Source organism: Pipistrellus kuhlii, unplaced genomic scaffold (assembly GCF_014108245.1).
Source record: "Pipistrellus kuhlii isolate mPipKuh1 unplaced genomic scaffold, mPipKuh1.p scaffold_m20_p_6, whole genome shotgun sequence".
In the NCBI taxonomy this organism is placed as follows: domain Eukaryota; kingdom Metazoa; phylum Chordata; class Mammalia; order Chiroptera; family Vespertilionidae; genus Pipistrellus; species Pipistrellus kuhlii.
This window is the reverse complement of record NW_023425562.1, coordinates 57296906-57311012: the sequence shown is the minus strand read 5'-3', so window position 1 is coordinate 57311012 and position 14107 is coordinate 57296906. Positions and strand designations below refer to the sequence as shown.

The 14107-nt window shown below is 52.5% G+C and overlaps 1 protein-coding gene across 1 annotated transcript; it reads right to left on the bottom strand.

Annotated features, from left to right (window-relative positions):
- Positions 1 to 2724: 2724 nt before the first annotated feature.
- Positions 2725 to 3520, bottom strand: OXT (oxytocin/neurophysin I prepropeptide). Its single transcript, XM_036419187.2, has 3 exons — positions 3351 to 3520; positions 2999 to 3200; positions 2725 to 2865 (listed from the first exon to the last, which is right to left on the bottom strand). Exons 1-3 carry the CDS (start codon positions 3468 to 3470, stop codon positions 2831 to 2833), a joined length of 357 nt encoding a protein of 118 aa, XP_036275080.1. The 5' UTR covers positions 3471 to 3520; the 3' UTR covers positions 2725 to 2830.
- Positions 3521 to 14107: the final 10587 nt, after the last annotated feature.

Here is a 14107-nt window from a genome sequence, read left to right as displayed (position 1 = left end):
TGCCTCCGGCGTGACCTCTACTGGAGATCGAGCCCACAACCTGGGTTTGTGTCCTTGACTGAGTTGAACCTGGGACTCTTCAGTCCACAGGCCGACGCTCTACCACTGAGCTAAACCGTCCAGGGCCAGACTCTGTTTTATGATGGTGGAAAAGAAAATACTGCCGGGACCGGTTTGGCTCAGTGGATAGAGCGTCGGCCTGCGGACTGAAAGGTCCCGGGTTCGATTCTGGGCAGGGGCATGTACCTTGGTTGCGGGCACATCCCCAGTGGGGGGGTGCAAGAGGCAGCTGATTGATGATTCTCTCTCATCGATGTTTCTAACTTTCTATCCCTCTCGCTTCATCTCTGTGAAAAATCAATAAAATATATATATTTTTAAAATATACTGCTGGCCTTTGGATTTAGGGAAAGAAAGGGACAGTGGATGGAATGTTGGAAGGAGGGAACCTGAATTCAGTCCCAAGGTGAGAAAGCTCGACTGATACTCCTCTTCTGTGTAAGCCCCTGGGGGTGGAGCAGATGCAGGGCACTTCGGCTGAGACAGAGGCCCCAGGGGGGCGACTCCGAATTCCCGCTGATGCGGTGGGTGGACACCAAGCTTGCCAAGCACAAACCCATGACCACAGCTCTCCAGCTGAGGAGCGTGGTTCCCTGTGCGGTGTCCGAGGGGCCACAGAATTCATACGACTTTCCTCAGATATCAATTTGCGTGAGTCACGCACTTCCCCTTGGGGGCTTTGAACAGGACTCTGCTTTGTCACCTCCTGGTCCTTTCCCAATAACCCCTGACTACTGCCCAACTCGGAGGTCCTGGGAGGGACCCCTCTCACAGCCCCAGCAAGGACCCCAGTCTAGATGGCTGTTGGCCACTGGGCCTTCCGCTTCTATTATCTTCAAACCCTCAGCAATGACCTTTTTCTCACTTTTGAAAGCGTATATTCCGGTGTAGCACATACGCAAACGTGAACATTGCACACGTGTGCAGCTGACGGGTTCCATAAACGGAGCGCACCCCACCCCGATCACCAGCTCCAGCCCAGGGCAGACCACGGCAGCCCCCAGAGGAGCCCCCCCGTTCCCATCTCCGCCCCTCCACGACCTCTGGCTCCACGGCTTAGGCTGCCTCTCTTTGGGATTTATATGAAGAGATTCTTCCAGGCCTCGGCAGTACCGTGTTTCCCCGAAAATAAGACATCCTCCGAAAATAAGACCTACTTACAGGTTTCCTTCTGAGTGAAATATAAGGCATCCCCCGAAAATAAGGCCCCTCCCTAGGCTAAACATGAGAGATTTGATCCACTGATTCTGAAGGAAATGGAGTCACAAGAAATTCACCAGGAAATTCAGGAATTGGATTGTTATGATGATGTTCCAGAAGATGAGGACATGATTGTCATTGAATAAATGAGTAAATTCTTGATACTGCAGGATTCACAGTTTGTCAGGTTTGTGTTGACAACTACCATATCGTATACAGGTAATAAATTTCCTTTATTTTCTTTTTTTTTTTTAATATATTTTATTGATTTTTTCACAGAGAGGAAGACAGAGGAATAGAGAGCCAGAAACATCGATGAGAGAGAATCATCGATCAGCTGCCTCTTGCACACCCCCCATTGGGGATGTGCCCACAACCAAGGTACATGCCCTTGACCGGAATCGAACCCAGGACCTTCCAGTCCACAGGCCGACGCTCTATCCACTTAGCCAAACCGGTTGCGGCAATTTCCTTTATTTTCATTTAACAATAAATGTGTACCGTATTCTTCTTCATGGAAAAATAAGACATCCCCTGAAAATAAGACCTAGCGCATCTTTGGGAGCAAAAATTAATATAAGACATTGTCTTATTTTTGAGGACACAGGGTATTTTTTTCTCTTCCCACTATGTCTGTGAGATCCACACAGTTAGGCGTGTGTGTGTGTATGTGTGTGTGTGTGTGTGTGTGTGTGTGTGTGTGTGGAGGGGGTGCAGTATTCCAGTGTGAGAAAGCTACAGATGTAACTTTAAAATATTTTTTTTTATTGATTTCGGAGAGGAAGGGAGAGGGAGAAAGAGAAACACTCAATAATGAGAGAGAATCACTGATTGGCTGCCTCCTGCACGTCCCACGCTGGGGATCAAGCCTGCAACCAGGCATGTGCCCTGATCAGGATCTGAACCAAGTTCATAGGTCGACACTCAACCACTGATCCCAGGAGTTACTTGTGCAGGGCAAGTAACTTTTATTTTATTTTATTTCTTAATCACTAACAGATGCGCTGTGCCCCGTCTTGTGTGGAATGGCTGGCCCAGCGGAGGTGAGTGAAGGGGTGTGCTCTGGGGAGAAGGATTAGGCTTTTATGGATTCCCAATAATCGATGAGAAGAGTCAAGGGTCATTTCTGTGGCCGTGCGTTCCCAGGAATTGGCCACAGCCGAGCACCAGGGGCTCCTGTGGCCGGAGCCTGCCCTCAGCGCCTTGGGGACGGGCCTTCAGCTGCGGAGGCCGGAGGGCCCTGCCCAGCCCGCAGGTGCGCGGCCCCGTCAGGTGTGAGGAGTTTCACCTCCACCGGCCCCGCGTTAGGCCCTTTCCCCGCGGCGCGCACGGACCCGGCCCTCCCGGGGCGGCGGCCCTCCTCTCCCCGCTGCCCCCGCTGCCCGGCTCCAGCGCCGCAGACCCAGCCCTGCCCCCTCCTCCACCCTGGGCCCTCCCAGGGCTCACACAGACGCCAGGCGAGTTAGAGGGGAAGGTGCATTAGTTTATTGTCATTATTTCGGGGTGGCTGTGCAGGGCGCGAGGGCTGCGCCAGGTCCGGGGCGCGATGGGCTCCGCGCTGGGCGGCGGCCTAGGGGTCGCAGGCGGGGTCGGTGCGGCAGCCGTCTGCGAGGAGAGACGCCGGTCAGGGCTGTCCCCGTCCCGGTCCCCGGCCCCGTCCCCATCCCGGTCCCCGGCCCCGGCCCCGTCCCCGGCCCGGTCCCCGGCCCCGGCCCGGCCCGGCCCCGCCGCCGCTCACCGGGGCTGCAGCAGAGGCCGTCGGCGGCGCAGCGGCCCTCGTCCCCGCAGGGCCTGTGGCCGGACTGGCAGGGCGACGGCAGGTAGGTCTCCTCCTGGCAGCGCAGCGCCTCGGCCGTGCCCAGGAAGCAGCCCAGCTCGTCCCCGCAGCAGATGCTGGGCCCGAAGCAGTGGCCCTTGTCCCCGGGGCCGCAGGGCAGGCACTGGGGGGGGGGGGGGGGGGGAGAGGCTAAGCGGGGTGAAGGGGTGGGGGGAGTAGGAATTGGGGAGGGGGTGCCCTGTGGGTGCGGGAGGCCGGGACGGAAGGGGCGCCCGGAGCTCGGTCCGCGGCGGGAGGGGGAGGGAGCGCTCACCTTGCGCACGTCCAGGTCCAGGGCGGCCCGCTTGCCGCCCACGGGGCAGTTGGTGATGTAGCAGCCGGAGGTCAGCGCCAGGAGGCCGAGCAGGCAGCAGGCGAGGCTGGGGGCCGTCATGGTGTGGCTGGGGTCCGACGTCCTCGGCTGTGGCTGGCTCTCCGGTCCGTCCTTTTATGCCCGGGCCCCGCCGGCCTAAGAGGGCTGGAGGATGCCTGGGCACGGCCGGCTGGCCGCCCGGGTCAGCCCCTGCGCGCCCTCATCTGCAGGGGTCGGCTGGTCCAGGTCACTGTGTTGGCTGCAGCCATGTGCGCCGGGGAGAGGGGTGGTGGCTAGGAAGCCTGTGAGGTGGCCTGCGCCCAGCCAGGGGTTATGCAGCTGGACTCCCCATACCCGGGGGTGGGGGAGGCACAGGAGGGCACTGGACGCCTCCAGGATGGAAGAAGCTGTGGCAGGACGGGCAGGCCTCCCGCACCGTCCTCTACTCCTGCCACAGGCATCCTGTCCCCCTGTCAGGGTGGTCTCTTCCTGAACCCACATTTCTTGGAGCTCACTCCCCTCCTCTCACCCCCACTCCCACACCAACATCCGCTTCCCGCCTGGAACTTGCCTGGGAAAGGCCTTTCTTTTCCTCTGACCGCTCACTGAAACACAGCCTTCCCTCCCCCTGTGAGGGAGGAGCAGTCCGCAGGGGAATGTGCAATACCTGGGGCTTCGTCCAAACCGGAACGCACAGGTTTCCCCCTCACATCACAGCTGCTGCAAAGCTCTCTGCGCAGCGTCCAGACCACCACCGGTCTGTACTTGGGCAGTTCCTGGACCTGCCGCCAGATCTCTTACCTAAGGCTTTAAGCGAACAAGCTGCCACTGTCACAGGTGGTTGTAGCATTTGACACCTGGATGCAAATCTGGTCGGTTTCCTTTGTCTTTGTGTCATGCACTTAAAATCAGTGCTTTTTTTTGGTGTAGCATTTTAAACGTATCTCAAATGAAATAATTGCACATAAAAGACAGATGCCTCAGTGAAGGGCTGTGGGTCAGTGAACAAGGAGATGAGCAGCACAGATTCTCTTCAAGACGGGACGTGTCACCGAGCTGGTGCAGCCGGTGGGCAGAACGGCCTTTGGTCCAGGCTGTGCCTCAGCCGCTGAGAACCCCCTGGCTCGTGGGCACACCTGTCCCAGGTGCCCACGGCCAGTGTCCGGTCTGTGCGGACCCGATGCTGGGCACCTCGTGGAGCTCGTTGCCCGAGGCCAGCACAGAGGTCCTCTCTGCCCAGCCTTGTGTCCACCCGCCCTCCCACAGAGGTGGGCTCCTGTGACAAACATCCAGCCCATTCAAGCCCATCTCAGGCTGCTCCCTGGGGAACCCACCTTGCAAAGGCGGGGACGGAATGAGTCCAATGTCAGAAAGGACAGACTCAACAGCACCAATCCCTTGAGGTCAACCCAGGGCAGAGGAGGCGGGGAGGAGGGGCGGAGAGGGGGGAACAGCCAGTCCCGCGCTCTTGTCTGCTCTCCCAGAGGAGGGCGCTGAGGCCAGCGGGGCACGGAGCCTGCTGACCCCCAGCCGCTGGGGGCCGCCGGGAGGACCAGTCAGAGGCCGGCCTGTCTCTCAGCCAAACCAGCTCATTGGCATTGCTGGACGGAAAGGCCAAGCGTCTGACCCTGGAGGCGGCCCAGAAAGCCTCCCAGGCACCCCGGGAGCACACTGGCCTCACCGCGTTAACACATGCGCATAAATTACTGTAGCTAACGGCCCACAGCCCCGCATCCCCTTCTCTGTTCAACACGCTCATCTGAAGATGCACTGGGTCCCAGCCCAGAGGCTTGGAAACACCGGGGCACCAGGGGCTTATATTCTGAGGTGTGTGTGTGTGTGTGTGTGTGTGTGTGGAGGTAGAGAGGGGATGGGAGAGTGACATGAAACAATACTCCTATTTCAGCAGGTTAGGGGGCAGCGTGTGCTATGGAGAAAAGGGTAAAAGGGTGGGGTGTGCCTCAGTTTCCCTCAGGGGGCTCAGTGTAGGCCTGTGAAGGTGGCACCTGCCCCTTGGAGGAGAGAGGGAGGAAGCCACGAGGATATCCGAGGGCAGACTCATTCCTGTTGCTGTGTAACAATCCGCACAAACTGAGCAGATGGATACCCTCTTACTCTCACCAGCGTCTGTGGGTCTGGGCCAGGCCTGGCGGGCCCTTTGCTCCGGGTCTCAGGGGACGTGGCCAGGCTGTTCTTTCTGGAGCCGGAGGTTGTTGCAGGATTCACTTCCCTGTGGCTGCCGAAGGGATGTGGCTTCCTGAGGCCGGCAGCAGACAGGCCCGGTGCTTCGAGTTCCTGTTAGCTCAGTCACGGGGATTAATTTGGACAACTGGGGCCTTAATTACATCTGCCAAATCCCCTCCCGTTATCACGTCTTGTAGGATAATCATGGGAGTTATACCCATTAGTTTTGCCTGCTACGAAAGTAACATCCTATTTACATGCCACAGGAGTTCACAGGAAGGTGTGGACGCCAAGGGCAGGAGCCACAGGGGTCCATGTTAAAGCTCTGCCTGCCGCGGAGGGATATTCCAGCCAGAGGAAGCAGCAGTGCTGAGGGGGCAGTCTGTCTGGCGAATTCACGAAACTGTAAGCCCCGCACGGCTGGAGTGGAGTGACCCGGCGTCAGAATGGTCAGCGAGACGGGGTCACAGAGGGCCGAGGGAAATGGGGAAGCGGAGAAGGCTCTGAGCGGAGGAGCGACCTAAGTGGGTTTGCCTGTTCTGAGGCAGCTGTGGGTGCCGTGTTGTGAAGAGACCCTGGGGGAAGGTGGAGGTCGGGAAGCCAGGGAGGAGGCTCCTGTAGAGGCCCGGGGCGTGAGGACGGTGGGGAGAAGTGACCCCATTCTTTGGAAGAACGTTTGGGGTTGGTTGACAGGTTGGATATGGGCAGGAGAGAAGAAGAGGAGTCAAAGATGGCTCCGAGGCTTTGGGCCTGAGCAGTGGGATCGATGGAGCTGCCATCGGCTGGGATGGGCACCCTGAGGGTGGCCAGGTCTGGGCTGGGACGGGCAGAGCTCAGTGAGGACATGCAGACATCTGAGGTGACCTCACACGCCCAGAGGACACTGGGAGTTTGCATTTGGGTAGAAGAGCCCGGAGTTCAGGCAAGAGGCTCGGCTGAGGATCCATTGATCTGGAGTCACTGAAAGGCACAGGCCGGAGTGAGAGCACTGAGGAGGGGGCGATGGGAAGAGGACCACGGGCGGAACTCTGAGGAAGGTCAGAAAAGAGGAGCAGGGCGTGAAGACGGGAGGAGGAAGGGACCAGCTGTGCCAAGTGCTGTGGGCGTGGAAGTGAAACCTCTCTATTGAAACCATTTCGATCAGGCAGAATCTCCTCGCCACCCCCTCTGCCCGTTGTCGGTGTGCGCTGCGATGGTTTTCAGTGAGCGGTTGGGCTGAGAACACTGCCAGCTCCAGAGACGGCCCCTCACGCCGTGGGCCCTGGCTCTGCTCCAGCCCCGGAAGCCACGGACGTGGGCGCCCCCTTTCCAGCGCCACGTGCCCGCGGAGCTGGGCCGTGGGCCGTGCTCCCGCCTGCTCCTTCCTCTCCAGAGCGTTGGTGAGGTTCGCCTCGTGACTGCGGGTGTCAGTCGTTCGTTTCTCTGTATTACTGAGATGCAGCCCGAGCATGGACTGCGTTTTGTTAACGATTCACCCGCTAATGAACATTTAATGGCTTCTGATTTCGGCTCTGACAGTCACCTCGCCATGAATACTCATGTGCAGGTCTTGGTCCGGCCACGTGTTTTCATTTCTCCTGGGCAGTGGCCTCGGGGTGGAACTGCGGGTCACAGGGTGAGTGTCTGGTTAACTGTTAAAGAGGTGAGCGGTGATGGCCGCCCCCTCAGGGCACGTGCTCCCTGAGGCCCCCGTGTGGAGCCCGGTGGGAGCTGCGGGGACTGGGCCCCCAGCGGCAGCCGGAGGAAGGCAGGGCGGGAGGACTTTGAGATGGGCGTAAGAAGCTGTTTGACACAACCTTGGTTCTTTGTTTGTTTGTTTTTATATATTTAATTTATTTATTTTTTTTTACAGAGAGGAAGGGAAAGGGACAGAGAGCTAGAAACATCGATGAGAGAGAAACCGATCAGCTGCCTCCTGCACACCCCCCACTAGGGATGTGCCCACAACCAAGGTACATGCCCTTGACTGGAATCGAACCTGGGACCCTAGAGTCCACACGCCGATGCTCTATCTACTGAGCCACACTGGTTTTGGCCACAACCTCGGTTTCTGATGCTGAAGCTGCCATCTCCATCCTTTGGCCAGAGTGGCTGAGCAGTGCGGATGGAAGTCTCCCAGCTACAGAGTGACCGCAGCCCTGGCAGCAGTGTCTACTCTCACTGAGGTTTTTGTTACTATTCATGAGTTCTTCTTCTTTGCTGAGGCTGCCCGTGCTCTCCCACGTCACTGGCTCTGGGGAGACAGCCCGCCATCGGTGCGGAATATACCACACCTGAGTTCTCTGTGAGCTGGAACCACAGTCAGCCGGCAGGAGGCGTTCTGCTGTTCTCTGAGGCAGCTGCTTCTGTTGGGTGGTGCGTGGTGAGACCGGAGAATCCATTGCCCTCCTTCTTTTCCTATGGAGGGAGTTCCTTGATCAAAAGCAGTGTGGTGGGATAGCTGTCATGCTGAGGAGGCATGCAGTGTGCCTGCCTGGCTCCAGGGAAGGATGCCCCCCTGGTCTATGCTATGGGAGAGGGGGGCTTTCAGCAGTGGTGGTAGCCAGGCCGGCCTTGGTGACGTAAGGTGCCTGTGGTTGAGCCCACACAGGGCCTCAGTCCCTGCCACCATGGCCACTTTGTCCAAGAGTCCCGAGAGCACGGATTGGGGTGATGGGGCTAGAGGATGCCTGGTGTGCACAGTCACCTGTGCAGTGGGTCTTTGGGGCACAAATATTTTCCAACCCTAGGTCCATTCTGAGAGGTCCAGCCACATTCTCTCCACAAGCTGCCTTGCTTCCATCCTTCGAACACATTCCTGCCAAGTCCCAAGCCTTGGATCATCCCTGCAAATCATTAGCCTCTTGTCTGCAGTCTCTAGGATTCTCTGTTCCAGGTACAGTGGTTGCAGTGCCCGTGTTCCAGGGGGAGAAACTCACCTAACGTCCTTCAGGGCTCCTCACGTGCAGGACAGGAGCCCCACGGCCATGGCCATCTGGCTGGGAGCCGCCTGAAACCTGGGCTCCATTGTTTTGCCTCTTGGTCAACAGGACATTTAAGACTCCCTATGAGATCACAATTATGAGTGAGAAAGGAGCAGGAGTCCAGAAAGAGTCTCTCTGCCTGAGCAGCTTATCTGCCCCCCAGCGAGCACACATGCCTGAAGCCCAGCCCAGAGCAGTGCATCAGCTGACCCACAGTCTCATGAGCAGTCATAAGTGTTTGCTGTCTCGTACTACCAAGGCGTGGAATGGCTTAGTATACAGAACTAGAGGTCCGGTGCATGAATTCGTGCACAGGTGGGGTCTGATTGGTGTAGGGAAGCAGATCAAAGGCGGGGCTGGCTGGGGGGAGGAGCCACCCCCTGGTCAAACTCTTGGTGGAGGGGACAATTTGCATATTAGCCTTTTATTATATAGGCTAAGCCAGTGGTTGGCAAACTCATTAGTCAACAGAGCCAAATATCAACAGTACAACGATTGAAATTTCTTTTGAGAGCCAAATTAAAAAAAAAATATATACTTTATTGATTTTTTACAGAGAGGAAGGGAGAGGGATAGAGAGTTAGAAATATCAATCAGCTGCCTCCTGCACACCCCCTACTGGGGATGTGCCTGCAACCAAAGTACTTTCCCTTGACCAGAATTGAACCTGGGACCTTTCAGTCCACAAGCCGATGCTCTATCCACTGAGCCAAACCAATCAGGGTGAGAACCAAATTTTTTAAAATTTAAACTATATAGCAGGTACATTGTTATTAACTTAATTAGGGTACGTGGTATTTTGTGGAAGAGCCACAGTCAAGGGGCCAAAGAGCCACATGCAGCTCGTGAGCCGCAGTTTGCCGACCACTGGGCTAAGCTAAGTGATATGCAGGCCGTCTCTAACAGGGCTGGGGGAAAGCAAAGAGCTGCCTTCAGAAGGAGCTAGTGCTTTCTCAGAACGGGATCTAGCTTTGTTCCACCAGCCTAGGGGCTTCTGACGTGACTCCCACGGGAGCTGGCCACAGCTGTGGACATGGTGACCAGAGGGAACTCCTGGGCCATATGGCCTTAAAGGCAGAGCTGCCTGCCTTACAGCAGGATCTGCTTTGGTGTCCTCTTACCTGGGTGGCTCTCACAGCCCACTGCCCTTCGGTCCTGGTGAATGGGTCAGAGCAGCACGTTCCCCTGTGGCCAGTGAGGGCTCCAAACGCAGAGGCCCACCACGCACTGCATCTCTTTCAGGCACAGCAGCTTGTCATCATTTGGGAGGGGGTGGGACCGTCTTTCTAGACCACTAGAAAGACGGTCTTTCTTTTCTCATTACTATAAGAGCAATCAAATGATGACTGTCTTTCTAGACCACTAGAAAGACGGTCTCTTTTCTCATTACTATAAGAGCAATCACAGTGATATACAATACCCAGTTATAAGAATACACTATCCTATATAATAAAAGCCTAATATGCTAAGTATCCGATTGACTGTTCAACCAATCAAAGTATACTATGCTAATGATATGCTAAGGTAATTCAACTGCTCTCTATGATGTGCACTGACCACTAGGGGGCAGATGCTCTGACTGGTATGTTAGCTTGCTGCTGGGGTCTGGCCAATTGGGACTGAGCGAGATGGACCAGACATGCCCTGGATCCCTCCTGTGGTCCTTCCTTGGATGGCCAACCTCCTGCATCCCTCCCAGCCCCATGCAGGAGCTACCCCCTGGTGGTGAGTGCACTCCCACAGGGGGAGCAGCTTAGCGGCTACAGGCAGGTGGTAGAAAGCGAGGGGTCCTGGGCTGATAGAAGAATGTCTGACTGCCAGGTTAGGCCTGATCGCAGGCCAGGCTGAGGGACATCCCCCTCCTCCTGCTCCAGTACATGATTTTTGTGCACTGGGCCTCTAGTACTAAAAGAAAAAGGAAAAGGAAAAGAAAACAATATATTATACTGTGCTTATCCATTATTCTGTTGATGGACTTTTGGGTTGTTCCCAGGTTTGGCTATTATCTTTTGGTGGACATAGCATCATTTCTCTTGGGTGGAATTGCTAGACTCAAGACTGTGTGTTTAGCTTTTCCTACCAGCACAGCGTGAGAATTCTCTTTCACTTTGACAGGATCCAGAATGCTCGCCCCCTCCTCCCCTCCCCCACCCCAGCATTCCCAGAAACTTCATGGACATGCAAGGCTCTATGTTTTCACGGGATTTATCACCCACTTCCCAGCGCACGTGTTCTCTAAGGCATGATGTTACCTCCTGCCTCCTAGGCCCCACTTGTTTCCTGACTACCACAGGCCTTAGCTCTGCTCAGTGGACGGGAGTGGTACTCTGGGTCCCCGGTGATTCCAGAAAGGTCTGGGTATTTTTTTTTAATAGTTGATTTATATATATATATATATATATATATATATATATATATATATGAGGTAAAAAGAGATAGAAACATCAATGATGAGGATCATTGATTTGCTGCCTCTTGCACACCCTCCACTGGGCATGTGCCCTTGACCAGAATCAAACCTGGGACCCTTCAGTCCACAGATTGAAGCTCTATCCCCTGAGCCAAACCAGCTAGGGCGGTCTGGGTATTTTTCTCTCCTCACTGCAGTTCCACAGGTTACAAGACGCTTTGAGAAATTCTAGGAGGAAGATTTATAGTGAAATCTATAAGGTGATTTCTGGGTCCTTCCTTGGTATGGTTACTGAGTAAAGAACTAGGGTCTATATTGTAATGGATCAGGCTAGGCCTGATCTTTTGTAATAAAAGAAACTCACATGACAATTTCATGAGAAACATCAAAAGTGCTTTGTTCAAAGTAATGTTCATCACTAGCTACACATTTCCCCCAATCGTTCGGGTAATTTGTGGTTACTGCCCCAATAGAGCTTTTCTTGTTTTGAGGCAAACCATTCAGAGGCCAAATTTTCTAATTATTTGTAAGTTTTGAAGTGCATGTGCCATGGGTCGGAACAAGTAGTAATCTGAAGGAGCAAGGTCTGATGAATACAGCAGATGGGTTAATACTTGTCAGGCAAGATCTTTTAACTTGTCTCTAACTGGTTTTGAAGTGTGTGATGGTGTGTCATCATGAAGCAAAATTACTTTGCCGTGTCTTCTGGAACATTCTGGTTGTTTCACGATCAAAGTGTGGTTCAAATTGATTATTTGTTGTCAGTAGCGATCAGTATTAACTGTTTCACCTGGTTTTAGAAGCTCATAATACACCACCCCTTCCTGATCCCACCAAATGCAGAACATTGTCTTCTTTCTGAAGCAATTTGGCCTTGCAGTTGATGTTGATGGTTGACCTGGATCAACCCATGAATTTGTGCATTTGTGATTCTCAAAATTAATCCACTTTTCATTACCAGTCACAATTTGATGCAAAAAAAGACTTTCTTTCATACTGTTGAAGCAACATTTTACTGATGACTTTGGTTTTCCATTTGTCTTTCATTCAGTTGATGTGGCACCCATTTTCCTTCCTTTAAAATCTTTCCCATTGCTTGTAAATGATCAGAAATTGTTTGCTGAGCAAGGTTTAATCTTTCTGCAAGTTGTTTTTGAGTTTGACATGCATCTTCATCCAATAATGCATGTACTTGTTGGTCTTAAAACTTTTTCGGTTGACCTGTGTATTCTTTGTTTTTTACATAGAAATCATCACTTTTAAAGCGTTTAAACCAGTGTTCACAAGTATCTTGAGATGGAGCATGTTCACCAAAAGCTTCCCAAAGTATACAATAATTTTCAGCGGCACTTTTCTTCAAAACAAAGCAATGAATTAAAACTTCCCACAAATGCTTTTTGGGCACAGAATTCAGCACCTTTAAGCATAAAAATATCTATGATGTTAACACCTTCAGAAAATTTGACATATGAAGTTTTGAAGCTTTCTGTCAATACAACAAAGTAGCATACATATCACATTGCAAATATATCATTATATGTGTAATTCTATTCTATTGGGGGAAAAACACACGCATTATTAACCGGTACACCTGGTAGATGGCACAGCTGCTTGGGAAAGCTGCTAGCATTACTAAAGCTGAGCATATGCACACCGTGTGATCCAGCAATTCCACTCCCGAAGTGCCTGCAGATGAGCATCAACAGACGTGTCCAAGGATGCTGATCACAGGGGCACTGTGTGTCAGAGTCCAAAACTGGAGACAGCTCAGATGCCCAGCAGCAGGAAATTAAAATAATTTGTTCAGTAGAATACACAGTCCCCCCCTTCTCTGTGGTTTTGTTTCCTGTGGTTTCAGTTATCCATGGCCAACCACAGTTAGAAATTATTAAATGGAAAATTCCAAAAATAATTCCTAAGTTTTAAAGTGTGTGCTGTTCTGAGCAGGATGTCGAACTCTCAAGCCAGCCTGCCCTGTTCCTTCTGGAATGTGCATGTCCCTTTGCCCAGCATGTCCATGCTGCATGATCTGCCAGCTGTTAGTCATTCAGGGACTGGCTGGTTACCAGATCGATGGTCTGTCATGGAATCACTTGCCTGTGTTCAGGTAACCCCTATTCTCCTTAATAATGGCCCCCAAGCACAGAGTAGTCACGCTAGCAATTCAGATATGCCAAAGAGAAGCCATAAAGTGCTTCTTACAAGCGAAAAGGTGTGTATGTATAAGAAGAAAGCATAGTAGATATAGGGTTTGGTACTACCTGCAGTTTCAGGCATCCATTAGAGGTCTTACAACATATTCCAGGAGAAGGGGCGGGGGGGGAGCGGGTAATCGAGTCAAATTTATTAATCTTACATTTTACATTTGAAAGGCCCTGTCACTGTATTGAGGAGGCTGCCATCTGCTGGAGTTAAGGGGAACTGCAGGGCAGATCTTGTCCTCCAGCAATTCATTCCCAATTTGGCTGTATATGGTACCTGATCTTTAGTCCCTGCTGTGAGTTTGAGGCCATTCTCTACTTTCATTAAAATTAATAATAATATTCGCATTGAACATGTATTAAACATTTATTATCTCCAAGGCACTTAATTCAACTTTACATGAATTTCACTTAATTGCTACAACAGTCTTACAGGTTGTTGATACCAGTGTTTTATTTATTTTACTTTGGGGGAAACTGAGGCACAGACAGGCTGAGGAATATTCCAAGGTTCTCGGGAAGCTAGAGGTGAGTGCACCGCTGGTGGGAATGCAGCCTGGTGCAGCCTCTGCGGAAAACAGGACGGAAGGTCCTAAAAAGTGAAAAATGGAATTGCATTATGACCCAACAATTCCACTTCCAGGTATATATCTGAGGAAACAAAAAATACTAATTTGAAAGAATATATGCACTCCTATTTTATTGTGTTATTTACAATACCCAAGATATGGAGGCAGGCCAAATGCGCACCATTAGAAGAGTAGATAAAGTAGCTGTGGTGTATAGATACAATCTGGCCATAAAAAAAAGAACAAAATGTTACCATTTGGGTCAGCATGGATGAACCTAGGGGGTATTATGTTAAGTAAAATAAGTCAGAGAAAGACAAATATCACATGATTCACTTATATGTGGAATCAAAAGAGCAAGATGAACAAACAAAAGCGAAACAGACTAATA

Excerpts from the sequence above, each read along its gene's own strand:
- OXT (XM_036419187.2), bottom strand. The coding sequence starts at position 3,470 with ATGACGGCCCCCAGCCTCGCCTGCTGCCTGCTCGGCCTCCTGGCGCTG. Across the intron at positions 3,201-3,350 it reads TGGACCTGGACGTGCGCAAG|TGCCTGCCCTGCGGCCCCGG; the intron begins GTGAGCGCTCCC and ends CCCCCCCCCCAG. Across the intron at positions 2,866-2,998 it reads CGGCCTCTGCTGCAGCCCCG|ACGGCTGCCGCACCGACCCC; the intron begins GTGAGCGGCGGC and ends CTCTCCTCGCAG.